Source organism: Chaetodon auriga, chromosome 11 (assembly GCF_051107435.1).
Source record: "Chaetodon auriga isolate fChaAug3 chromosome 11, fChaAug3.hap1, whole genome shotgun sequence".
Taxonomy (NCBI): domain Eukaryota; kingdom Metazoa; phylum Chordata; class Actinopteri; order Chaetodontiformes; family Chaetodontidae; genus Chaetodon; species Chaetodon auriga.
Window position 1 is genome coordinate 13,840,130 of NC_135084.1, and position 26,002 is coordinate 13,866,131.

General features: G+C 43.0%; 3 protein-coding genes across 6 annotated transcripts; all 3 read right to left on the bottom strand.

The window, feature by feature from the left end:
- Window positions 1-266: 266 nt before the first annotated feature.
- On the bottom strand, window positions 267-10,472 carry rrp12 (ribosomal RNA processing 12 homolog). Its single transcript, XM_076742890.1, has 34 exons — window positions 10,262-10,472; window positions 9,262-9,491; window positions 9,036-9,119; window positions 8,866-8,942; window positions 8,649-8,754; window positions 8,441-8,557; window positions 8,214-8,352; window positions 7,990-8,117; window positions 7,800-7,898; window positions 7,631-7,722; window positions 7,439-7,550; window positions 7,096-7,196; window positions 6,893-7,007; window positions 6,665-6,807; window positions 6,464-6,585; window positions 6,317-6,381; window positions 6,066-6,228; window positions 5,810-5,964; window positions 5,625-5,692; window positions 5,437-5,530; window positions 5,178-5,336; window positions 4,983-5,063; window positions 4,789-4,894; window positions 4,302-4,409; window positions 4,050-4,207; window positions 3,871-3,962; window positions 2,821-2,976; window positions 2,557-2,729; window positions 2,347-2,457; window positions 2,167-2,213; window positions 1,979-2,057; window positions 1,766-1,833; window positions 1,590-1,672; window positions 267-1,484 (listed from the first exon to the last, which is right to left on the bottom strand). Exons 1-34 carry the CDS (start codon window positions 10,398-10,400, stop codon window positions 1,382-1,384), a joined length of 3,873 nt encoding a protein of 1,290 aa, XP_076599005.1. The 5' UTR covers window positions 10,401-10,472; the 3' UTR covers window positions 267-1,381.
- A 565-nt stretch (window positions 10,473-11,037) lies between these two features.
- Window positions 11,038-18,362, bottom strand: ubtd1a (ubiquitin domain containing 1a). Of its 3 annotated transcripts, none has more exons than XM_076743659.1 (5): window positions 18,009-18,362; window positions 17,478-17,564; window positions 12,921-13,148; window positions 12,189-12,374; window positions 11,038-11,977 (listed from the first exon to the last, which is right to left on the bottom strand). In XM_076743659.1, the coding sequence occupies exons 1-5, from the start codon at window positions 18,058-18,060 to the stop codon at window positions 11,763-11,765; spliced, it is 768 nt and encodes a 255-aa protein (XP_076599774.1). In that variant the 5' UTR covers window positions 18,061-18,362; the 3' UTR covers window positions 11,038-11,762. The 3 variants fall into 3 exon arrangements, with proteins under 3 accessions (XP_076599774.1, XP_076599777.1, XP_076599776.1); XM_076743662.1 differs by lacking the exon at window positions 18,009-18,362 and adding an exon at window positions 17,672-17,769; XM_076743661.1 differs by lacking the exons at window positions 17,478-17,564; window positions 18,009-18,362 and adding an exon at window positions 16,003-16,197.
- A 1,725-nt stretch (window positions 18,363-20,087) lies between these two features.
- On the bottom strand, window positions 20,088-25,901 carry zdhhc16a (zDHHC palmitoyltransferase 16a). 2 transcript variants are annotated; one of them, XM_076742208.1, is made up of 11 exons: window positions 25,745-25,901; window positions 24,407-24,664; window positions 24,136-24,330; window positions 23,955-24,043; window positions 23,757-23,785; window positions 23,534-23,667; window positions 23,258-23,341; window positions 23,084-23,169; window positions 21,062-21,185; window positions 20,859-20,929; window positions 20,088-20,745 (listed from the first exon to the last, which is right to left on the bottom strand). In XM_076742208.1, exons 2-11 carry the CDS (start codon window positions 24,638-24,640, stop codon window positions 20,643-20,645), a joined length of 1,149 nt encoding a protein of 382 aa, XP_076598323.1. In that variant the 5' UTR covers window positions 24,641-24,664; window positions 25,745-25,901; the 3' UTR covers window positions 20,088-20,642. The 2 variants fall into 2 exon arrangements, with proteins under 2 accessions (XP_076598323.1, XP_076598322.1); XM_076742207.1 differs by having other exon boundaries at window positions 25,174-25,895.
- Between the last annotated feature and the right edge of the window lie 101 nt (window positions 25,902-26,002).

Here is a 26,002-nt window from a genome sequence, read left to right on the forward strand (position 1 = left end):
ATAAGGCATTATATTTCACTAAGACTTTTTTTTGCACAGTCACATTGTGAATCAGCTTACAAACACACGCGGGTCAGTGCAACACAGACCTAATGGCATATTTATTAGTTAATTGGATATTGCAAGATGCAGCATTTGGTGGTGTTGTATGGTTCTCCTTAAGCAACATTAATTAAACTAATTACACTTGCGCTGCTGTCAGGACACTAATAATCTATCCATGACATTTATATAGGAAGCCGGGATAATTAATACTAATTTCAAAGATTTTTTCATTGCCTTTGGATTTATTCAAAGTCACATTTTTGGATACATGGCCGCTCTAAAATAAATCTTTGTCTGTTCTTCCGTAATTTAAACATCTGGCACACAAGTCCTGCAGTGTACTTCCAGCAGCTTAATGAACGAGTTCAAACCAAATTTCTAAACATGACTTTTTACTTTATCATTCTGAATTTAAGTCTGTAACACAATAAGGTGAGTAGAAAGTAAAACGCTCTGAATACCTCCTGAAACCACTTTATACACATCTAACCTCAGTGCTGATGACGCCTGGCAGGACATCCGCGCCCCTCCTCAGACACACCAAGCTCAGTCACAAAAGTGTGCGATTAGGAGGTCAGTCTCTCACTACATGACTCATGTCTCTGCAATCCATCGAAGCAAATGAATCACATGAGGCTCATGGTGTGTTAACTCACCCTGCACAACAAGAACCTACAGCCTCTCTCTCCATGCCTTTAAAAGGAGCTGCATTGAAGGCACAGTCACATGAAAACCTAACCCCAGGCTGGAGATGACTGTGGGCTTCTGATAAGGAAAACTATCAACAAGAAAGTTTTGTTTTATACATTTCAGGGCAGCTTTACATTTGGGTTTAAATCATCTTTAAATGCATTCATGAAAGCTCTAATGCACTATCAATAAGTCAGATGTCTACAGCGCCCCCAAGTGACCAAAAATGACATTACACTTCCCAAAGCGCTCATAATGTCTGTCTATAGATCTAGACAATGTTCACATGCATATTTATCAAAAAGGAGAGTTTCATCTGATGCACACACAACAGATAACAGGTTTTTTTTGAAAGCCAAAGGATTTTCCATTTGGTCTGTCAATATCCACCGACGCAGGTACGGCACACCCAACACACACACAGACACACACACACTTGACTACTGACTGTTGTTAGAGCTGTCTAACGCCGTCAGAGCATTTATAGAGCTTACAAAGATGAAACAGTTTAAAAACAAACTGGTTTCACCTTCAATGTCGGTCTGTCTGTAATACACACACATCCAAGGTGTATGTCTACATTTCAGCATGTTTATGAACACACCACCACACATTCAAGGTCCATTGTGTCATAGCATCATGTTCTTCAGGCTTTCCTCTTTCTCTTCTGCATTTTCTTTCCAGACAGCGCCCCCTTCTGGGCTCCTCTCACCATGCCCTTGAACTGGCCCTGCAGTTTGGCACGCTTCCTGTGAACACGCAAAGTATAAAAACATGTTGGCGCCTGGTATTCTCATTTAAATCAAGGCAGAGACGTTCATGAAAATCTATCATAGCAAAAATGTCGCCAGTACCTGCGATTGAGCTGGGCCTTCTTCAGAGGGATGTAAGCGTAAGGATCGAGCTTTCCTGTTTTCTTCACATCTCCTTTTCCTTTCTGAGAGATGTGGGGTGACAGAATAAGACACTCAGGATTATAGTTTCTAAGCAGCGATTCCTGCAGTGTGTTTCCGCATGCACTCAGACTCACCTTTGACTTGTAGTCTGCCCCGATGTCGTCCTTTCCTCCGAGGGGTCTGTGGATACCAGAACCGCCGGCTGAGAAGAAGAAAAAAAAAGTGCTTCTTGGTCTAAATTCGTCATGAACACCAGAACCTGCCCAAATATTAACCTAAAGAGATAACATAATCCCAAACTCCTGCCTATACCCTGTACGCACAGGCTCATTTATGAACAACTCTACCTTTATATTTTAGCTGGGGTTCAATGTCCATGTCCTCATCAAAGTTGTCATCTTGGAACTTCCTTTTCTGTGTCTTTTTCTGAAGGTGATTAAAAACAAATAGATGATGAACAAAAAACAGCAATAAAAATGTCTCGACAGCGACGGCAAAGCTCCAGAAATACTGTGTGCCACACAGCAGCACTCACACTCTTGACTCCGGCCTCTTCTAGTATATCTTTCATCTCTCCCTCATCTGTGGGGACAGTTAACGGGTTATCAGGCATCTTTAAATGTAACTCTCGAGGGAATTTTGAAATGTTGCAAACAAGAAAAAATGGGCAAAAAAAGAGTAAGACAGGTGGACTAAGTGCAGGATTTCCTCTCACCTTTGTCTTTTACGTTCTCCTCTTCATCCTCTCTGATGATCAGCCGTCCGTCTGACGTCACCTTGAAGCCGTGCTCAACCCGTGCACTCTTTTTCAGTGCCGGGTTGGTGGCTAAGAAACAACAAAAAGCATGTTAACAAACACCATGACACAATATCCTGAGCTTTTTTCTTGATAAACACATGCAGGCTCACAGTAACCATCTGTTACCTAGCACTCTCTGGGAAACCTTGGGATCCAGGAAGTTAAGTGGGTCATCTTCCTCTCCTTCTTTGAGCCAGGCCCGTCCTTTCTGCGGTTTGCCTGCCTTCTTCTGAGCCTTACTGGCCTTCCCTTCATCCTCTGACAAATCACTGTCTGACTCTGCCAAGATGTCCTCAATACTAGAGAGGAGAAGATGGAAGGTTTTTAAGGAGGAGGTGATGTAAATGTATGAGGGAAGGCAGGGTTTTGTGTTCGGGCCCAGCGGTCTACCTTGCGCTCTTCATTCTCGGGGCCTCCTCTTCGCTCTCGGAGTCGTCCTGCTGCTCTGTGGCCTGTTTCCTCCTCTTGGTGCGAGCCTCAGCCTTGCGGATGTTGGCGAGCACCTTGTGGTGTTCTGCAGGCAGCATGCTCTTCACCAGCTCAAAACTGGAAACACAACAGATTACATCTAAATCAGTGAGTTTAAGGTTTACTTCAACCAAACCAGAGTTGGTGGTGATTGCTGGATCAGACAAACCATGAACATTATGGTTGCTTGTTTGTTCTACAATGATAAAATTACTGTTTCTGTAAAAGGAGTCTGGTGGCTTTGGCGATATAGCTGCTGGTTCTGGTTAACCAGAAAGGATCTTACTCTTTAACAAAACGTCTATCTCTATCATTGACGGAGGACAAACCCCTGGAGGGATCACACTGCAGCCTGTTTCACAGCTGCTGGCTGCAGTGCTCTCGCTCAATACTGAACCACTTTCAAAAAATGTTGTTTCCATTAGTCACTTGGATACAAAAACATGGGAAAACAGTGTCCATAAACACAGATAACATTGACCGGAATTTCTTCCATTTATCTGGGACATTGAAATCTTCCAGGATACGTGGACCGGCACCAAATTTTTCTAACAGAAACAAGGAGGACATGTGGAACTGTTTCCTCTTCAGCTGTAAACTCTACTCCCCAACAATCAGAGTTTACGAGGAGTCACCTGTGCAATCATTAAACAAAGCTCTCCTTTGTTAATGTAAGCATATGATTAGTGTTGGTATGATTGGTATTATTGCAAGCATCTTCCACTGATTTCACCAGACAGTGCTTTAATCAATTGTGTTTACAACAGGACTGTTTCGGTTGACTGGTAGCAGACAAAAAGGGAATCAGCAATCAGAATCATCCCTGATTATCAAATATTAGTTCCTAATGAAAAGCAGCACAGACACCAATCGACTCTGGACAGTTCTTTTAAGAATACAGTGATTTTCAGACGTGCATCATGACACACCACCATGTCGCCCTCACAGCCACAAGTTAGCTGCTGCACTTACCCAAACTTCCTGATGAACTTGGTGAAGATGTTCTTCAGTTTGGTCCTGAAGTGCCTTCTCACGTCGTCTTTGATGCTCCCAATGCCATCCATCTGAACACAAGAAGAGTGAAGCCTGCATTAAACGAGGGCACAACTCTCTCTTTACAGGACTCATGTATCTATCATGCAGATACCTACCATGACGGCGACATGCGACGCCAGCGTTTTGGGGTCCATGATGAAGAGGATGACCTTGATGAAGCCCAAAGCAGCTTTGACGACCTCTCTGGTCCGAGACGACAGCAACAGACAAACGTTGTGCAGCAGCTGCTCCCTGGTGTTCGCCTCTATGGCATCTGGGAAAGAAAAGGTACTGGAATGAGTCAGTGGTCCACGAATACAAGCGTTCAAAAACACCAGTGGGGCGTAGCTGAAAGTCCGCAGACATACCTTTATACTCAAAAATGAGTCGAGTAAGCGCCAACACTGTACAGGTCATCATGGTGACAGAGCCGGTGAGTCCTGCGTACACCAACACCAGATACTCCTCCATGGCAGCTGGATCACAGATGGATACGCAGGATTTTAAAACTTCACTTGAAATCAGAAACTTCTGTCCACACATATACAGGGCTCACATGGTTTTTAAAGAGTAGAACTCAAGCGCTTTCAAGGTACCTAAACCAAACTCCAGACTCTCGAGACTTTTATCATCAGCCTTGGATCATGATCATTCAATGCCAGGAGACAACAAACAAATATGACATCTCAAATAACAAAAGACTTGTGGTTTTTATGGCTGATTGTGTAAATGAAACACCAGGCAACGTTGCGAGGAGTACATTAAAATTCAAGAACATTTCTAACCTTGAAAACATAATTAAAATTAAGCATTTTCCAAACTTTCAACGCTTCACAGAAGGAAGACGTGTGTCACCTTTTGTGTCCCCACAGAAGCGGATAAACGCGTTTCCCATCTCCACCAGCAAAGTGTAGGCGTTCTTACGAGCTCCAACAGACACCTCTTTGGTACATACAATCACCTGGAAGAGACAGCAAGCTCATGAAGATGATAGTTATCAGTACCCTCTGTGTGTGTGTGTGTTTGCCAGCACTTCTTTGTGTTTGTACCTCCGGCAGCAGAGTGGTGATAAAGTCTTTGTGCTCTTCGTTGAGCCTCTTCACAATGTGGATCAGACACTTCAGTCTCGGCTGAGAAAAAAGCAACACAGAGAGGAAGACGGGATGAGAGAGCGCTGTAAATCAAGGTGCACAGTCCCATCTAGCGTCTGCTTCATTTTATTTCTCTCCATGCAGCAGTCTCACCCTCTTCGCTGGCGATGAGGCATTTTTCAGAGTCTCCAGCAGGACGGCTTTGAGCGTCTCCAGATTCGCCACCACAAACGAGCTGCACTCATCGCTCTGTCCTCCGCACATCTCCTCCAGCACGCGGTACGCTTTCTTCTGCATGCCTGGCTCTTTGGTCTGCAAACAACGCGACACAGAAGTTAACAAGAAAAAATACTTTGCCTCAATAGCTTTAACAACCGGACAATGCCATGAAGCACACTGTGTGTACGCTTACCTCCAAATATGGTCTAATCAGTGCAAAGGTTTTAGTCATGGTGGCCTCGTCTACAGAGGGAGCCATGGCAACCACCAGGTCCATCATCGACAGGCTGAGAGATTAAAGCAAACGGAGGAGTGAGTGCACTGATATCTATTTTAAGGCTGACATGACTCTATAGCAGTACATCCGTATCCATGTCCTACCGTGTGAACTCAGTGGTGTCTGTGCTGATGAGTCTGTCTGTAGCTTTTTGCAGGAATGTACAGACCATCTGAGGATGATGACTTTGATGAGTGAGACAGCAGTGCAAGAAATACAGCCAATGACAGGACAGTCAGCCTGTCAAAACTGATTGGTTCTGTGTGAAATAAGACTAAACTTAACTCACCTCTGTTTCTGTGACAGTTAAATAGACCTTGATGGTGTCTAGCACGGCCATCCGATATGTGCCGGACTCTCCGGCTGCAGGCTGCTGGCTGTATACGTTGAAGAAGATGGGCAGGAAGTTCTTGGAGAAACGGCCCAATTCTGTCTTTTCCTCCTCTACAAACACAAAAGCAGACACAGCAGGGTTTTATTCGACGATAAGACGTTGCAGTTGTTTTTGTGCGTCTCTCTCTCTGTGAACACGTGCATCTTCCTACCAGTGGAGCAGCTCTTGTTGATGATGGTGCGTAAAGCCTGGCACACTGTCAGTCTCAGGTCTGGCCGTTCGTTAATAGCCATACCGAGCAGGCGGGCGATGCCTTTGAAGGACGCCAGCAGGTCCACGGGACATGTACAAAAGCCAGGGAGCATGGTCCAAATCTGAAGGAAACACACAGACATGCACTTCTGAACAGTTCATTCACTGGAACTCTCTAGTCTGAAAACACCAAAGTCAGCGTAGGATTACCTGCAGCTGTAATGTTTGGTAGACTTTGGCCTCAAGCTTCTGTCCTGCGTTCTCTAAGTCTTCAGCTACAGAACAAGAACAGAGTCATCAGTTAATACACACAAAAAAAACATGATCACTTGTTTAAGTGTAGCATCACACACAAACCTCTCTGCTTAAGTGTAGAGGCCAGAGGGAGGAAATAAGACGTGAAGAAACCGAGGTGTGTGTTCTTAACATGATCCCGTATGACCGGGACCAGCCAGCTGCGTGGGAACTCCAAGTCATCCCTGAGGGGAAAAAACAACATTCATTTAAACCACTGTAATGACAAGAAGACCTTTCCACTGGGACTGTGCGCCCACTTACTCATAGCCGGTGATGCTGAGAGGCACAGCGCCCAGCACAACTTCAGGCCCCATGCTCTCTACAGCGCCTCCTACAGCCAGGTCCAACTCACCGCTGTAGGGGAAGTGAGGAGTGGAGCGCAGGTCCGCCAGAGACTGCAGGGACTGTCCGGGACACAACACAGCAGGCTCAGGCAAACGTCTCCCCCTCTTTACTCACATGGTGGTCTACAGATATTCGTGACTGTACCTTGGTCATGATGGGGTGAGCTTGTTTCCCTGCAACTCGATAGAAGCAGCCCAGGATCTGCAGCACAAATGGCCAGGAGGCGTGGAAGCGATAGGACAGTCCTTCTTCCACAACGCTGGAACAAAACACACACACACAGCCACCATTATCATAATGACTCTCTACAAAAAAGCTGGGGGGGCTAGCTTGGTTAGAGAACTTACCGAAACATTTTGCAGATATATGAGGGGTTCCCTGCCGAGGCTGTGGCAGTGATTCTGCCCATTTCCTCCATGCAAGGGGCCACACATTCAGTCAACAAAGTCTGAAAAAGTTAATCATCAATCAGCGCCCTGCACATACTGTGAAACATGAAAATCAGCTGACTCTTCTGTAAAATGTCCTTATCCTGTTAGGAAGATTAACTAATTTTGCAGACTTCCCCGTCTGGAATGCTTCCTTAAAGATTCAATTACATTACAAGACATACCCTGAGCCTAGCAAGCCTCCACAAACCAAAACATCTTTCTCAATTTGAGTTCATCCACTTGAAGATAATGTCTTTACCTTTAGTGTATTGGTGGCTGCAGAAACCACCTGAGTGTGAGGTGACAACAGGCAGGACATGGTGGCAGAGAAGAGGCGAGGCAGGTGACCCAAACTCAGAGAACTCTGCAAACTAGACAAAGACACACAGACTGTTGACGAATCTGACTAAAAGCCACACAATTAACACGATTACATGAAAGGCTTTGTTACCTTGCCAGGTGAATGTGTGCTTTCTCCATGACAGCGAGCCAGGCCAGCAGAGGCTGCAGGTCGTTCTCACTGGGCAGGTAGTCATACAGCGCCTGAGGATGACAAGCAGCTATTAGCTTTCACACCACATTATGACTTCAGCCCCTTTGTGTTGTTTGTGTTCCCTCACCGTGATGATCTGTGCATTGAGTTCTGGTGAGACGGTAGACGCATTCGGCTTCCCGCTGAACAGCTTGTGAAAGGCCTGCATGGCGCTCGCCGTCACCAGCTGCAAACAGAAAAAGCTCCATATGAGTGAGCGCCCATGGAGATGAACAAAAGGTATCTGGCAGCACCTATGAAAGTCTCTGTGCTCTCACCACATGGCTGAGTGTCATCACTCGCAGCAGAGTCTCACAGCAGGACTTGACGGCCCCCAGAGGAAACGTCCCCATCAACTCCTTTAGGAGACCCAGCACATGAAGCGTGGTTGTGTCCTCTTTGCTGCCTGAGGAGGGGAAAAACCAGACATAAACCACAACTTGCTGGACAAACACAGAATCACATAACCTTTTATCTTCATCACAACAAGCATCAATCTTACCTCCTGCCTGCTCCATTTCTTTGATGCAGAACTTGGCTGTGGTCACTGCAGCAGGGTGATGGGCTGGTGCGTTGTCTTTAAACAGGAAGTCACTACCTCTGAGAATGGAGCAAACGCCTTGCTGTGCTGCTTTACGGACCTGAAAAGTACAATTTTAGCATCTCATTGAATATTAAATCAACATGTCATGCTGCTGTGGCAGTCACTCGCAGGCTGGTGAGACAGACCTTAGGCTTGCTGTGCACTGTGAAGCTAAGAAGGCCGTGGTAAGCCTGAAGAGTAGACGGGTAAGTCCACACAGATGCATCCTGCTTCCTCAACAAAGTGGCCAGGCATGACAGGATCTATAGGTGCAAAAATGACTAAATCAGCCTTTGCCGCAGTTTAACAATGAACAATAAACAGACAAACAGGCTCAGAGATGGCTGTGCTCACCCATCTCAGAGCTGAGGCGGTCTCGGACGTGGCCTCTTTAGACATGATGTCCATCAGAGCCTTGGTGGTGTCCGAGAACTTGGACATAAGCACTGGAGCAGGAACCCTAGGAAAACACAACACACCAATCAGATCAGAAACATTTCCACTCATTTCCAATTACCCTCAGCATGTGTAGTGGTTTTGTTCTGGAGGACAAGAGTTTTTAAAGCCCAACCGTTTCATGACGAGGTTGAGGAGGTACGCCACTGCAGCCTGTGACTCTACTGAATCCACAACCTCCAGGGTGGTCATCTACAAAAAGGACAACACCTGTGTTCACTATCACTTTTCATCACACCATTAAGATATTTTGTAGTGAAGATACTGAAAAAAGGCAGCACTCACCAAAGCAGCAAAGTACTCTGTCTCAGTCTCCTTCCCCCCTTGACCACGGATCACCTCAGTAACAGCTGCCAACACTGCACAGATCTGTGACACACATCAGGCGAAATGTCATCAACAATTTTTCAGTGCTGCCCTCAGTTATTTAGCTTTTGCTCCTGATGTAAACATCACAAATCAGTCATTTAATGAGTGTGAATACATGATCTACCATCAGTGTGACATCTACCTCTTTGTGAGCAGCAGAGTTTGACTCCCAGTACCGCTGCACCTTTCTGAAGGTCAGGTTGGAGCAGTCCGACAGGCCGCTGAGGAAGGTACCAGAGGTCCTTTCTGAAAACGCCTCATCGGGCTCCTCTTCCATACAGGCATCTTTCCGGCCGCCTGCGCTGAGCTCCAGCGGTCCTGCCTGCAGCTCATTGTGCAGCTTAAGAGCATCAACTGTTAGATCACTCTTTGCTGTGGGGATAAAAATACCACTGCATTAAGCTGACCTCCCCATGAGGCAAATGAAAGCCATCCTCGAGCAGGATGGGGTCAGATACAAGTCAACGGCATAAACAACACTGTCACAGGCAAGACAACTACAGTACTGTCTTTGTTGTTTTAGCTCTATAATCCAGCACACTGAATCTGACAGGGCATAACCACAAGCTGAAACTTAGTGCAGCACAAGCCTCACCAGGAAGTTTCTGATGATGTCTATGGATCATTTACCTACAGTTGCAACCAAATATCACATATGATGACATAACTGTTCAAATGCTTTTGCCACTCTGAAATTGATGAGTTTTATATAGGGCTATGTGTGCATGTAAGAATCTTAACATTGCAGCTGACACCACTAAATGCGTATCTCTGACCTGATAAATATCAGCTGTTTGCACTGTTACTGTCAAGGCTATCCATTTCAGGGTGTGGTCTGTATGCCATCAGCCGTAATGAACAGTTATTTTAACCTACAGACACAGTTAAAAATGTGTGTCTATGGCTCACACAGCCACAAACACACCGCAGTTGTTCGCGTTTCAAATCGAAAATTAATCTGGCTGACCAGTAATTTCAGCTGCCAAACAGGCAGTGAACGGACGAGACAAGTAGAGATATTTCCTGCTGACAACATTTAATGTCGCAGAATATGAAGTTAGCTTGGGCTGTTGAGGAGTTAAATGGCTGACGCTAGCTAACATTAGCACTAGCCACAGACCCACGTGTGATGGGAAGCTCACCGGTGGGTCGGCTGAAGAAGCGGCTTTTAGCAGCCTGCCGGAAACGACTCGTCTGCGGGTTCGAGTCGCTACTGTGTCCTTTCTTCCACCGTTTGAGTTTCGACCCTGTCCCAGATCGAAGTTTCCCCGACTTGACCATTTTCGGGGCTGAAAATAATCACGCTCCTCCAAACTGTCTGTGCAGCCACAGATGACGCTGTCGCTCGACAGTGACGTCACGGCTGCGCTCACGTGTCTGGCCTAGACTGGATGTTGTTTTGCCAGTAGATGGCGCCATTCAACACTAAACAACATGCACAACATTAAACAAACAAACAAACAAACAGATAACAGCTGCTGAGCTCACATGAGCGTATCCATCACGATTGAGCAGCCATTACTGATGAAGACCGCGTGATGTCGTTAAAAGCATGAGAAAAAGCTAGTGAACCTTGAGTTTTGATTGTCTACAGCTGTTTCCAGGAAAGGGAGAAGTGCAAAGATAATGAGAAGAGATCCATTTCCATGTCAAGTGAGCAAACTGATGAACGCTGTGGGTGAGATAGTTGAAAGCTCCAGAAAATGTTACTAAGTGCACCTTGATTTGGGTATTATTTAGTCCAACATATACATTCTTTCACTTTGTACTTACCATCTTATCCCTTAAACCATCTTATGATCCTGCAGATTTACCTTGGGAACCTTTGATTGGTTGGGAACCACAGCTTTAGGATAAGTTCTACCTTGAAACATTTCTATAGAGACTTGTGACACCTAAGAACCAGGAGAGCGGAGAATGACTTTAAATTTACAATATTTATTGATAAGTTATTCAAGTACAGTGAGCATCATATTGTACAGAAGACTGCAGTATCATGTTTAGAGTGATGAAATAAAAAACAGGTCTGATCATCTATTGCCTTTTAGAAAGGCGCCTTCGTTACATTCCATGTCTTTATTATGAATATACAGCTGTGAATTGAAAATGTAGTGTGCATATAGTTACATGACCAAACAACACACGGAAACTGATATTTACATTTTCCTTTTTCCCTACAGTTTTCTGCCATCCTTACTCTACCTCTCATACCGCATGACAGAAATCTTTTTAAAAAAAAGAGAGACAAAGAGAGAATGTTTTTTCCTTACCCGGATCCCCATATTCAGTTTATCGATAAGCAAAAGTAACACACATGACAAGGAGGGGAGCCGTGTAAACAATAGAGCTGTGAGTTGATGTCCACACAGACAGACAGACAGACAGACAGACACTGGGAGGGGCGTCTTAGGACTCTACTCTTCATCTAAAGTGTTTCAGTGCTTTTCAATATTCTTACTTTGTTTGGAAAAAGGAAAAAATACAAAAAGGAGCAATATAAAAGCAATATCTTATATAAAAATGTACACAAAATTCCACTGCAATACCAACAGGAAAATGATTTCAGGCCCTACTCCCACTCTTGCACCCCTCTCTGACACGTCCTTTATATTTTCTTCACTCCACAGCCCTCAGTCTCGCTCCTCAGTTAGCTATGACTGGAGGGTTCATATTGACGATCACTTGGACGACAAAGTCCTTCTGGATCTTGGCGTCTTGCAGACGAGTCTTGTCGGTCAGGAGCTTCCCGGAAAAGAACCACCTCTGGCGGGTCACGTCTATTTCTTCCTGCTCTTCCAACTGCTTCTTGAGCTCAGCGATGGAGTCCGCCATGCTGGCTGTCAGACGCACATCCTTTCCTGAGAAAACCACAAGGCATAACCAGAGTTGACACAGATTTCAGAACGAGCTGTGAGACACACTAAAAAGCGATGAATTATACATCAGTCTCCAGCCTAGATGAGACAAGATGCCATGAAATGTCACATGCATGGGGCGAGCTGCACGTAGTTCTTTAGATTTAAATGTCATGTTATACATACATTATAGGTCATCCTGAGTGATTCTCACCTGTCGACATTCGCACCCGCAGCTGGAACTCTTGTCTGCACGGAGGGGGTTGAGCTTGTTTTTGTGTGGATTCAGAAACCTTGCTCTCACTGCACGTTTCACTGATGAGATTGACAGGCGGGGCTAAAGTGTAGGCTGGGAGCTGGTAGCGGTTGCCCAGTTCATCGTAACTCTCTGTGAGAGAGCCTGCGGAGGGAGACATGACCTACATAAACCACAGTTTTCCAAAAACCTTTCTAACAAGAACAGCAAAAACTACAACCCTGATACAAAAACCTCTTATCTACTCAGAGCCATTGTGAATAAACCAGAGGTATTCACGTTTTCATAATACTTGCATCACAATTACATGAACAACAACTAGTGTCCTTATACTGGTAAAGTGGTTAAAACAACAGTAGATGCAGTAAATCTGTGCAAACAGAGAGTTTTTTTTTTTTTTTCATCTAACTCTGTCAGGGCTTTCTGTGCACCAATCCGTTCACAGTGGTCACGCAGCACTGCGACTATTATGTAACTATTACAGCAGTAATCTCTGAACAACTGATGAATGGGATTCTGCAAACTGTCCTTTGACATTCTGAGCATTATTACAGTGAGTTATATATTTGTGCTGGAACTTCCGGGACATTTACAGCTTACAATTGATAGCTGGATGAAGTACATTTCCATATCTGAGAGAGGGCATGTGTGTGTGTGTGTGTGTTTATGTGCATGCGGGTGTTTTCGTACCGTGCGGCAGAGTAATGCAGGCTCCATCCACTATAGCCTGTGCTAGCTCCAGGTCATTGCACTCTGCAGCCAGGGCTGCTGCTCTGAGTGCATCCCAGATCTCTTTCCGTCCGTCAAAGGCCGGAGCCGTATCCCAAAACTCATCTCTCTTACTCCTCAGCTGGCCCTCCGTCATCGGGTACTCACTCTTCCACTTTGGACGCTCCTTCTTGAGGGGTTCATTGCGTCCTGACAGAAAAGAGAAGGCCGTGTTCAGTGCTCTGTTCCACAGTCATGTAAACAACTTCTATATTTCAAAAGGTGCCAGGAACTACATCTGCCGTAACTTTTTGCAGCTAATTTATCCCAGTGATATAATGGCTGCAGCTACAATGGATTACAGGGCAGTAAAATCCAGTATCTGGTAGTGAAGATCTGATAAACCTACTTAGTGTGTAGAATGGTCAGCCCAGGTCACAACTGCTATAAAAAAGGCTGAGCTCTTTACCTTTACCAAGAAATAAGGCACACTAAATAAGAAATATAATAAAAAAAAATAATAAAGCTATTTGTCAGAGTTTTACTCGTCACTGAAAAAAACAAAAACTAACTTATTAATACTATTAATACTATTATTAATACTAACTTATTATAAGCAGAGAAAACATTTCTCGATTTGAATTTATGGAAGACGCATTAGAGAAGCCAAGTGCTTCAAATGTTCTCTAACTTTACTGTTTCATGTTCACTTGATCATGTAAACACCAGAGAGGTCAGACAAGGACAAAAGGGCTCATCGTAAGACTCCGACACTGAAGGATTGTCAGTATTTGATGAAAACAGCTGTTGAAAACGCACAATGTGTGCACCCTCTTGCAACTATGATAGCACAGTTTCATTTGCCATATAAAAGTAAAGAAAAGCCAGTTATTATTATGCATGTACTCCAACAGCACATAACCTGTGTAAATTTATACTTTCCATACTGCCATATAAGGTATATATCCGCTTTACCAGCATACCAAGAAAGTCTCTTTGATTCACAGAGGGAGGGAAATCAAAGTGATTATTTATAGTGTTGTGGATTACTGCAGTGGCTAGTAACACATACATGTGAACTGACATGCGCGCGCACACACACATACACACACCAGTGGATTATAGGCAGTAATCAGGTTCCACATAACAGGATTTATCTGTCCCTATCCCATAAGGCATTGGGTTGAGAGATGAGCACTCTTTGGCCAGTGGAAGACAGACTTCTGTGGTGAAGTCTAAACTACGAGCACATGGAAAAACAAACGCAAAGCTTCTACACATTAATTACGATACGATCGTATTCCTGAAATGTAAAACTTATATTTTTCTGTCTTGTATATGATGCAAAATGTCTCATACCAAGAACAGATGTCTGCATCTGTTTATTAAGTTGGGCACAGGGTGCCATCGCATCATACAACACGCACAGATTGAAATGATTTTCTACGCCATAAACAACGCAGGCCACAATATAATGATGACTGTGACACCGTGACCTTGGGAGATAAGAGTTTCAGGATGCCACTTTGGATTAATGTAAGGTTTATTTTTTGCATGTACGCCTACATACACATTCATTCAGAAGTACACTTTTATAATTTACATTTTATGCATAAGAAACCAATCAACTTTTTCACATTTCCAAAGCCATAATTATAATATATCAGACATTTAGAAAAAATTAACAACAACAACAATAATAATAATAATAATAATAATAATAATAATAATAATAATAATAATAATAATAATAATAATAAAATATACTCAATGTTGCCCTGCTCCAGTGTCTGTGACATTATGCTAAAGAATATTCTACTCTTTTTGCTTTTCTTGCACAAACATGGGTTTTAACGTTCATATCCACTTTTGCTAGCATGGACAGGCGGCTGCAAAGTTGCTATTAGCCTGCCAGCCAAACAAATGCAAATAATGTGGTTGTCTGGAATCCGAACAAGCAAACTGGCTGACAGGAAGGTACACTGAGATAATTGCAATGTTTCTCTGATCTGATGTCATGACAAATTAATTTAAGAAGTACGCACACAACAGCTAGAGAAACACAACTGTCAAGCCTGAGTAACCTGAAACACATTCCGAGACCAAAACCCAAAACTCATTCTGCAGTTTTTTCTTTATGACTGAGCTTCTCCTGGCTGTACATACGAGAACACAACATGACAGTAGGTAGGTTTGGTTTGGCGCTGACTAGAATGAGGCGGATGTAATCAGTGAGGACAACCTGCATGACATGACAAATGTTTTTTCCCACTTCACTGCTGTAGCAAGTCAGTGAGCCTGAGTGATGGTGTAAGAGGTGGTGTGGAGAATGCGTGTCCACAGAGATCAGCTTTGACAGCGCGTCGTCAGCCGTAAGCAGCTACCTGGAACCTAAGCTTAGAATTTCAAATGAAGTCAGTGGATCAAGTTGTTTTTTTCTTTGAGATTAAATATTCCCGGTGGATGGCAAAACTAGCTGCTGATTTAGTTTGTTATGTCACTGAAAACGGTATTTTTGGGCCATTATTATTGCTGCACCATTCCTATACATAATAATAACTCAAGAGGTCCTATTAGCAGTGATAGTCATAGTATTTCTGTGTTTAGCATGGTGCATATAAAACAGGACAAGGAGGCATTTACTGCTGGAAAACACATTAACTCAGAAACATCAGCATGTAAGTTCAGGAGCAACCATTTCCTAAATAGGAGCATTGCAACCCCAAGTGAATTAAATCAGTCTCACATCTCCATCATCAGTGAACCTCTCCATGAATACAAGGATCTCAGTTAGAGGTTGAAACATGGACGTTGACGTTATGACCTCTTTCTACTTGTTTTTCATGCATTTTTCAGCCATTTTGCATTTGTTCCGTTTCATTTTCAGTATGCATTGTTACACAAATGCGCATGAAAGACTAAAAACCTTAACACGATAAGAACAGCACAACATACACAAAACCCTTGGAGACAAATTATGGCACAACTCAGTGAGCGGTAAAAACACGAAAACAGAAAGCATGAACACATTTCTTCCAAACCCGTCACAAAAATCTGTACTTACTCTTCAGCAAAATCCTAAAGGGTGTGTTTGGAGTGTGATGGTAGTTGTATTCTCTGGAGTTTGGTACTCCCATAGCTGATTGTTCCCTGAGGTTTGAAAAGTCAGTTTAAAGTCCGCATTAATGAGCTCCAGAAACCGACCCCGAGGAAGACGACCGCCCTGCTGTGTCCACACAGCTTCTTGCAATAACTGACAACCACCTGATCTAGTTTGCCACGATGTGCAGACTCTGATTCAGAGCTCAGTTAACAGTCGTGACACTTTCCCAGTTGCTTGAAAGTGACCACAATCCCTTCACTTATATCCCTTCTAATAACAAACTCTACGCAACCCCAAAATACCACAGCATCAATTCATGGAAAGAGGTTGAGTTTAAAGGGAGAGTAAGTTGAGTGTCCAAGGTAGGAGGTAGCTTCTTTAGACAAGTGGCCTAATCCTATCAGCTCTATTTAGAGACAGGACAGGAATACCCAAAGGCAACATGCTAAACCTATTAACAGACAATAAACCCTGGTCAGGCTATTACAGTCTGAAGGAGAAGCTACTGTACTTCTGTGAACCGCCTCCAACAGGTCATTGCTTTTCTTGACAGAGACTGCTATTTATATGAATAAATACAAATCTGTCTCTTGGATGCTGCATTTTCCACAACTAATACGCAGGCACTTAATCACAGAAGCCTTTTGTGTTCCCATCTTACAGTAGTGAAATATCTGAGTGTACAGGCATGATCTGAGAAACCTGGCTTGTAGGTAAATTCTCTCTCTCTCTCTCTCTCTCTCTCTCTCTATGTAAATATATTTCGCAGCAGGTAAACATAAGGCAAATCATGCACCAAGTAGGTCAAAGTGATATGAAAACTCTCTGTGTAGGCCCCAGCTGCTGCTCAATACATAATGCATGACAATCCAGCTGAGTGCACAGCTGCCTTTTTTCCGCAAGCAATGGATTGACCGGTGTTTATATAAAACACTGTCCTGTCAGGGCAGGTCCCCAGCACAGATTAGACACATGACACATGACTAAGCCTTGACGCCTGAGACAGTAAGCTCCCAGACTGAGAATGACGTCCATGCAGCAGGGATGTCGCGAGGAGTCCTGCCCACCAACCTGCATGTTATCATAAATACATGAATTGTTAAGGCTTCATCTGGCTGGTGCTACATGTGTATGTATATCACCTTGCACTCTCCCCTGCAAGGTGTAATATTGTGAAAATCACTGTTGTACTGATCTTACAGTATTTCCTGATATGATTATGTGTCTGTTACCACCTTTCATCTCATTTGTAACAACACACACACACGCACACTTAGCTCACACTCGCTCAGCATGCAAAAATGAATGTATAGAAACTGCTTTATGCCCAGTTTCTGGTTCAAGAACATCATCTGTGATGCTTAAAGCGCTTGTGCTTGTGCAGTCTCTCATGCACACCAGTCCAACATACAGTCCAATGTGTTCCAGCTTCTTACCTCCACGTTTTTTGCTCCTTGTTGAGCTGCGGGCACTCCCTTGTCCATCCATCCTACTCCTCCCTACACAGCCTCCCATCACTGTCCCTATACATTCCACACCAAGGAGAAAAATCATCAGTCTATCTACACATTTGCCACATATTCAACTATGAACGCTTTAAACTGCAAATGATCGTGTCGGATAAACTAACAGTTAACGATGATGTCAAATTGTTTGCTTTATACGAAAAGCATGATCAGGGAATAATGACAGCTCAGCACTCCTTGTTCCTCTGAGGTCAGACAAGCTGCGATGTTTACGTCACGTGTACTGCCAGCTGACGGGGACACGCGTCTGAACCTCATGCCACTCTGATTTTCCATTCACATATCAAAAAATACACGTTAATGCACTATTACAATTTATTAATTGTTTGTAATTTATACCTCCGACGGGATTTGATTCATTTGCAGTCTTTTTAGTAGCAGGCTTTTTGCTATATCACTTTTTTTTTTTTTTTTTTTAACGCTGTGATTCATTTTGCCTACCGGAAATCCAGTCTGCTAAATTATGCATTCGTCTGCAGTTTGCTTGCCACATCCGAACTTGCTCCCAAGTGAAGTTATCACTGGATCCTGTCGCGATGATCAGCAGAAGATGCGAGTCAGCAGGTTGACGGACACAAGCTGGGAGCAGTGTGTCCGTGCAGGGCTGGCGGGCTGGTGACCACTGTGGCCCTGCAGAGCCTCCGGGAAATCTCAACAGCTTCTCCCCAAAAACGTGCAGTCAATACCCGAAGTCCCCCCGAATCATAATGGATGGAGCTCAGCTGCACAAGGCGTTTGCGCTGATCTAGAATTAAATCCTTTTCAGCCTGCACGCATGCGCATCTTAGATCAATTGTGTGTCTTGCGTCAAGCTCAGAATAAGAGCGGAAATTGAGAAATGACCCCTCCAGAATAATAGTGTAAATTTAAAATAATTAACAATTCAGTTTTAATACATAACGTTAAGACGACAAACAAAATTGTTCTGTGTTAAAATAATTGGAGTACTGTCCAGCACATGTGTACTTTGAACTGTAATTCTTGTATGAAAGGTGCGATACAAATAAAGTTTATTATATTATTGTTATTGTTGTGTGTTAACTGGAGTTTTAATGTGAAATGCCAAAGGAAGTTGCTGTTGTTTCGTTATCCTATGTGTCATGTGACGTTTACCTTTTTTTTTTTCTTTTCAGTGAAACCTGGAGTTTGACCTATGTTTCTTAAAAATGAAGAAATCATCTGTTGTTTGCTTCTCCTCCTACAAAATCCAAATGTTGAGTGACAAGTCTCACTTTTGCAAAGTTGTTATTTCGCTATTTTAACAGCCTAATACACTGCAAAAAAATGAAACGTCTGCTCAAGATTATTTTGTATGTCGCCTAAATAAAATTAAGTAGTTTAGGTTTAAAACTATATTTTGTTTCCCAGTCTGACAGGAAGTAAATCTAATCTGTTTAATTTTGGTAAACTATAATTATCTCTATGTATAAAGCCTACCCATTCTCTATGTGCATTTATAGCACATACAGGTAGGAGTAAAAATAAAAACACCTCACAATATAAATAGGGAACCTCATAGTAGGGGGATTGTCATTAGCATTTTGAAAAACTTCCTGGCTACTGAATCTTTTCAAGAGTGCGTGTATAAGGTTATTGTCATTGCAATAAGAGGATATAAAGTATGGACATGCTTGCACCACACAGATTATGTGTAGCCTATCGTTTGGTCATTATAAATCTATGCCATGCATTCACCACAGCGTGTCACTGAATGGTAGCCCAAGCAACTACAACCACATTAGCAACAGAAATCTAGTATTATAGTGGAAAACACCAACATATGAAATTGCCAACAGGAAATGGTCAAAATAAATGAGTGGCATGAAATTCAAATACTATTGAAATTATCTTTCCTGTTTAACAGAATTGATGATGACCTCAAATTTAAACCACAAACTGGAGGTGTGTTTTGCATTTTTTCAATTATTATGATCAATAACTCTTATCCTCCTATCATAATGCACAGCTTCTAACCAAAACCTGACATGTTGAGCACTGACATCTGCTGGAAGACCAAATATTGGCAGGTGTGTGTGTGTGTGTGTGTGTGTGTGTGTGTGTGTGAGAGAGAGAGACCAGGTATTTATCACACTGTGGGGAAACAAATCTGTTTACACAGTCATATTGTGTGGACGCACCTGCCTTATGGGGACAAAATGCAGGTCCCCTTGATATAAATCATTAAATTTTAGGGTGAAGCCTGAGGATAGGGTTACGGGTTAGATAAGGTTAGGTTAGGTCTGATGTAACATCATCATATGAATGTGCAGATCAAATCTGGCAGGCATTTCAGTTAATCCTCCCCTACAAGCAGCATGTCTCTGGGTCTGTCTGCATAAACAACACAGTGACGTAACACTGGAGCTGCTCAGTATTGTAAAGTGATCCTGGGTCAAAAAACTGAATACCACAACTGACAGTTATTTAGGCATAGGTGAAATCAGTGAAAGTACTAAAATGCAACCTGTGCGTGTATCTGATGTGCATCTTTAGTAATAACTGAATACTCACTGTGACCAATTGTATAAATAAAACAATTTATAAAGATTTATTAACTTAACAGGTACAAAATACAGATAAATAATAACATTACCACTGTACTGCTGTTTTCCGTTTCAAATGATAATATTGGACTGGAGTGTGCAGGTGGAATGGGGAGGTTGAGGTGTTGGAACAATTATGTCCCAAACTTTAGTGTTTTTTTCAGAACAAGCAGAGATAAAACTACAAAAAAAACGTAATTCTAAAAAGGAACTTCAGTCCAATAATATGTCAGTCAGTACATGTGGCTTATAAAAATATCAAACCCATGATTAGCTTAGAGTCAAGTAAGACCTGTTTGTAATACTACATAAAACCCAGCAGAGAACAAATCATCCAAAAATGTCGACTGTTGAAGCATGAGCAATGCCATACCACGTTTTTGAGGTATTGGAGGTTGATATGACCCCATTTCTTCAGCTGTATGGAGCCACAATGCATGATCCTTTAAGCCAACCAGGTCAAATAACCAGAGTGGGTTGGACACAGCAAATGCTGCTGAAATTAGGCTACAAGTTGACTAAGTAGAGTCTGTCATACAGGTATTAAGTCCTTTTTAGCTGGGAAGATGTCCCACGTCAAACCATCGCCATGTGGGGTGTGTCCAGAGGGAAGGAGAACGCGTGTCACCCAGTGACTAGCGACAGAACACAAAGAAAAACAGGGATTACCTGAAGTGCAAGGCAGCTTTGATCATATATGATACAGGGGTGTCTTAACAGAAAATCATTACGAACATCAGAGACACACCTTCTCTTCTCCACACCAAAGAAGACTTTCCAGTTATTCAGCTTGCCATAGTTATATGGGTTCCTGTACACCTAGCAGGGCCATTAAAGAAGAAAAAGGGAGTAATTAAAATGTATCTTTAATTGAGACATCTGATTCATCATAATCTCCCTTAATTGATCACAACTTTAATTATTTCCATATTTAAAATTTTACATGCTCACCTTTCCTCGTTTTGCCATTCGCTTTGTTTCTTTGCTGTTAATGTGTCTCTCTATGCTGGTCTCTCCTCTGGATATGAGAACGGCATGCCAAAGAGTCAGAGCTCCCAGAGCCACTCCCACTGTGCTAAAAAACACAAAACACTTTATTTGATCCACTGCCAAGACTAACAGAAGACAGCCACCATGTCCCAATATTATACCGACAGTTAACGGCATATAGATTATAGTACACAGTAGTATTAAAGGACAGCCAGGAAAATTGCAGACTACAGAAACCACTTCCTGTTTAACCTGAGATGCCGACAACACAGATATACACCAAACAGCCTTCGTCTAGGTTCTGCAATGAAAGGCCACATAGCTAGAGTGATCTTAGACAAGGCACAGAACCAGATACTGAATAAAAGAGTGAGACAGGCTCATTTCGTGATTGAAGCTTTGAACAAAGAGGCTGACAATTTACTCCAGGTATTGAAATCACATCTGCCTGATGCCGTCTTGGAGAAGGTCGCTGATTTCGGTGGAAAGACACAACTATCTCAACACGGCGTAAGCAAGCAAAGACAGACACGGACATTTCAAAACTTCTAGTCATGAACCAGCAACACTAGAAAGGCAGAACGACTTACCTTAAGCCAAAAAGATGACATTTCCAGACTGGATGAAACTCATAACAGTTGGATGACGAACCTGTCAGACAGGGAACTTACTCAACCAGAGCAAGAGGTCCTCACAAAAAGATTCAACTTTGCCATCACACCACAGCAATTAGGTGAGCTCATCACAGCAACAGAATCGGCCAAAAGGAAAAACATCTTGACACAAACCGAGGCAGAACACCTCAGGTTGAAGGTATCAGCGTCTCTTTCAAGTACAAAGAACCCCCTTCCAACCTCACCATCCAGGACAGGAAGGCTGTGACATCACTGAGCAAGGACCTAAAGGTCACCACCCTAACAGCTGATACAGGAAGACGCACGGCAAAACACAGTGGACTACCATGCCAGGGTCACTGCACCACTCAGTGACAGTTATACATTTTTAATACTGAGGTGAGATCCCACCAGAGGATACAAGAAAAAAACAATAAAATGTCTACAACAGCTACAGAGGAAGAATACCATCACCATGAACAATATCATTGCCTGTAACCTGAAGATGCCATCCCAAGACCCCAAGATTCACAAAGAAGGAACCCCCTCAGCCGCATCAATTCAGTTACTTACAACATTGCCAAACATATCTACCACATTAGCCCTTCAGTCAGCAACACGCCTCACCATTCAAAACTCCATGGACTTTGTGAACAAGGTTCAAAGATTGAAAATGCACCAGACACCACAGTGTCTTATGTGACCTCATTGTTTACACACATCCTAACTATGAAGGTGGAGGAAACCGTAAGAAAACAAACGTTACAAGACGACAACCGTAACAATATAACCAACCTCAGCCAGATCAGATTTGCAAACTGCTGGTTCTCTGTCTGAACACCACCTATTTCTAGTACAAGGGGGTTTACAGACAGAGTAATGGCTCTGCCATTGGCTCACCAGTATCTGCCATTGTGGCAAATGGAAGAAGTAGAGGACAGATCCCTGAACTCCTTCCAAGGAGATTAAACAACTATTCACATTTGGCCTCGTGCCAGCTTCAACACCTGTCGTTTACACTTGGCCGCAGGTGACTCTAACAATTCTAATGACTGCCAGGACCACTAATGAACCAGGTGGTATCAATGACCTTGATAACAATCCCACAGAGGTTAACAAAGAAAGGAAGTGGTTTGCCAAACATTTAATACTTTAATTCCTCCTCTTGGAGCGGTTTCACTACCATCCACAATTTGTTTTTTCAGCAGCTGTAAGCAGCTCTTCAGTTCCCTTTGTGTATTGCATTGTGGGACAATGGTGTCCATCAATGGCAGTGTATGCATACTCTTAACCTTGAGTATACTCGTGCTTTGAATTAGTTGGCATGCTTGTACGTATGACAAGTGGCAACATGAAACGTATTTCTTACCTGGTCAGCACCCACATGTAGATGATGCTCTTATGAATCATCTTATCCTTAAAGGTGTACGGTGGTGCAGGTGTCTGATAGCTGGTCTAAAAAGAGCACAAATTACATAACTAACAGATAATAAATACACATAAGCTTAATTGTGTTATCACATGCATACTTTTGAATCTATACCTGACCCGGGGGGAGAAGCCCTATAAGTGGTCCCATCCCTGTTACTGGTACCCCTGGCTTGTCCATGTCCAAATGCTTGAAGCGCTAATGGAACAGCCCGCATACACAAACCCAAGTGTTAAAGACAGAAACAAGGCAGTGTCAGTCAGGAACAGTTAAGCCCCGCAAAGAGACATCAGGCATTGAGGAAGCGTAAGACAAAACCTAACGAGCCTTAAAAGGATGAAACACCATGCAGGCCAGCAGTAGTACAGTGCAGTAGGCTGAGAATCTCACCTCAAGAGCACTGTATGCATCGAGGAACAGGTTTCTGCCACTGATGCTACAGTAGACACAGCCCAAGGTCATGAAGAGGCAGAAGGAGAAGAAGTAACGGTGGTTAAAGTAACCCACGCAGTTATTCAACCAGGCTGAGATGCTGACATTAAGGAAAAGTACCATTTCTTCATGGTCACATTATGTCATGTCTAATTCTATTTAATGTGAGAATAAAGGATACGACAGTGATGGTCCATCTTCAGAATGCAACTGCAAAGGAAAAACAAAATATTCAGTTTAATCTAACAGCACTAAGAGGTTTTATTACCCCAACAACTTAGCTTTGGTAGTCAAAGTACACAGCTGGCAAAACATCTGATACTCCACACACAAATATGCGCTCATTACAGAAATACAGAGAAAAATAACATTGACTCACCTGTTACAGATACCACAGTGGTGCGTTCTTGCTGGTTTGGGCATGATGCATTTTTTGCAGACTGCCACAAATGGACTGTCATTTTTTTGCTGATTAAAAGAAGACATTTTTGTTGCACTACAAAAGTCTAGATTGGTAAAGGTATTTGTTGTACTGCAGAAAAGTGTAGCAGATATCTTACTGTAGGGGGGTACCCAGGGGAGGTCTTGGTGGCCTTGTAGTAATGGAAAGCAATCATGATGAGGTTCCAATGTCCATAACATACGTGCCAAGCAATCCACGGAGGGGAGTATGTGTTGAGGATCAGAGGCAGGAGGACCAGATAGGCTATCACTACAATGGAGCTGGTCAGCGTCACCACCAGAAAAACGAACACCTGCCAGAAATAGAGAGCTTTCTTCAGAGAAGAACTCAAACTCTGTGTGACCAGCACAGAAAACAAACAAACTCACCGTGCCAAACCAGCGGGTGACATAATCCACAGTCCAGAACACTGGCTCAAAGATTGAGTCGAAAACCACATCCGAGTCCGTGAGAGAGTTAAAGTAAAGAGACTGCACCAGCACGTTCATATAAGCCCACGTCTCCCTAATCCACAAAGGCAGTCTGCTCTTTCCTCTCCTGGTGCACGTCCGTAACCGCACACAGCGCAGCAGCTGGAGCACTGAGTTGGGACACCACCGCATCCTGCATCTGTAATATGCACGCACCTTAGAAGAAAATAAAGACACAATGAACAAAAGACCCTCACAGTTTTATGCCAAGTTGAAATAACATAGCTGTAACAAGTTGTAACACCAACTGCATGTATAAAACATCTATCCACAACAAAAAGGACATAGAAATAAGTAATTTCAACTGACAATCAAGTGTAGGGCTGCAATGAACAGTTATTTTCAATATTGCATCATCTAAATAATTAGCATAATTTAGCAGAATGTGCTACATATTTTCTCAATTAATTGTTTGGTCTCTAAAATGTAAAAATATGTTACTGTAAAAAGAGTCCAAAGTGTCCATTCATATTCAATTTACAATCACTTAAGATGCAGAAAAGCAGCACTTCCTTACAAACTGGAAGCTGCAAGCAGAGAAGGTTTGGTATTGAAAAGTGACTATAAAACAATGAATCAATCAATTATCAGAATAGCTGCCTGTTAATATTCTGTGGATCGACAAATCATTTCAGTTCTAGTCCTGTACATTAAATCAAACTTACCCAACGCTGAATTTGCGAGCCAGTCAGTTTGGATTTTTTGGCATTTGCTTCTATAACTCTCCACATCAGTCTGTGGCAACTGGCACTTTAACTTAACGCGGTACGGCTTCAACTTAAAGGTGTAGACTTGCAAGCCACAGCATCCGTTGGTGAAAAAAGTAGAATATGAACGACTATCACAAAGAGCTGGCTGCTTAAAACATATGCATAACGTCAACCCTTGCTATGCTGCATTCCAGACAGGGTGGAGTCTGGGTGGAGGTTTTTACCTGAAGTGAGAGGGGCACTGGTCTGGAGTGGAGCCGGCTTCAGTGAGCAGCAGCATTCAGATTCACCCCATCAGATAATGTCAGGCTATTCAAAGACCATTACGAGGCAAGTTAGCTAAACTGTCGCTTCGTGAATGCCCGAGCATTTCATTTATCCACAACACACAGACCCACAGAATCCTAGCGCTTCCAAATCCCTTTTGTTTGGATGTCATTCAGTGTTTTCCTATTCAAAAACCCGACGCTGTGCGCTGCGTTCTGATATTTAATCACATGTCACATCTAATTTAGGGAATACTCACTGCTCTATGAGGGCAAGAAACCTGCCGAAATCACCCCTCCCGTCGGCATTGTCAAAAGGAGGGCAAAACAGAATTATTGCCACATATCAGCAGGAAAAAGCAGGATCAGGAATTCTCTGACAGTTAACAGATCTGATTCCTGAGCTGGACTGAGTGCGCATGCGCCTTAACGTTGGCGAAAGGCATCATGGTTCTCTGAGTCAGGAACTAATTACAACATTTCAGTTGGTAAGGTTTCTGCCTAAAGTTACATTTAAG

Bases quoted from the DNA above. Each gene is read 5' to 3' on its own strand.
- rrp12 (XM_076742890.1), bottom strand. From the start codon at position 10,400: ATGGTCAAGTCGGGGAAACTTCGATCTGGGACAGGGTCGAAACTCAAA. The intron at 2,977-3,870 runs GTAAGTGCAGCA...TTGTGTTTCCAG, and splicing joins AAGTTCATCAGGAAGTTTGG to TTTTGAGCTGGTGAAGAGCA. The intron at 1,834-1,978 runs GTAGAGTTGTTC...TCTTCTTCTCAG, and splicing joins ACCCCAGCTAAAATATAAAG to CCGGCGGTTCTGGTATCCAC.
- zdhhc16a (XM_076742207.1), bottom strand. From the start codon at position 25,239: ATGTGGAGAGTTATAGAAGCAAATGCCAAAAAATCCAAACTGACTGGC. The intron at 23,342-23,533 runs GTGAGATTCTCA...CTGTTCCATTAG, and splicing joins ATGCATACAGTGCTCTTGAG to CGCTTCAAGCATTTGGACAT. The intron at 20,930-21,061 runs GTGAGCATGTAA...TGGCCCTGCTAG, and splicing joins GAATGGCAAAACGAGGAAAG to GTGTACAGGAACCCATATAA.
- ubtd1a (XM_076743659.1), bottom strand. From the start codon at position 18,060: ATGTGGCAAGCAAACTGCAGACGAATGCATAATTTAGCAGACTGGATT. The intron at 17,565-18,008 runs GTAGGCAAAATG...TGGAATGTATAG, and splicing joins TTTAGCAGACTGGATTTCCG to GGACAGTGATGGGAGGCTGT. The intron at 12,375-12,920 runs GTACGAAAACAC...CTCCCTCCGCAG, and splicing joins CTGCATTACTCTGCCGCACG to GCTCTCTCACAGAGAGTTAC.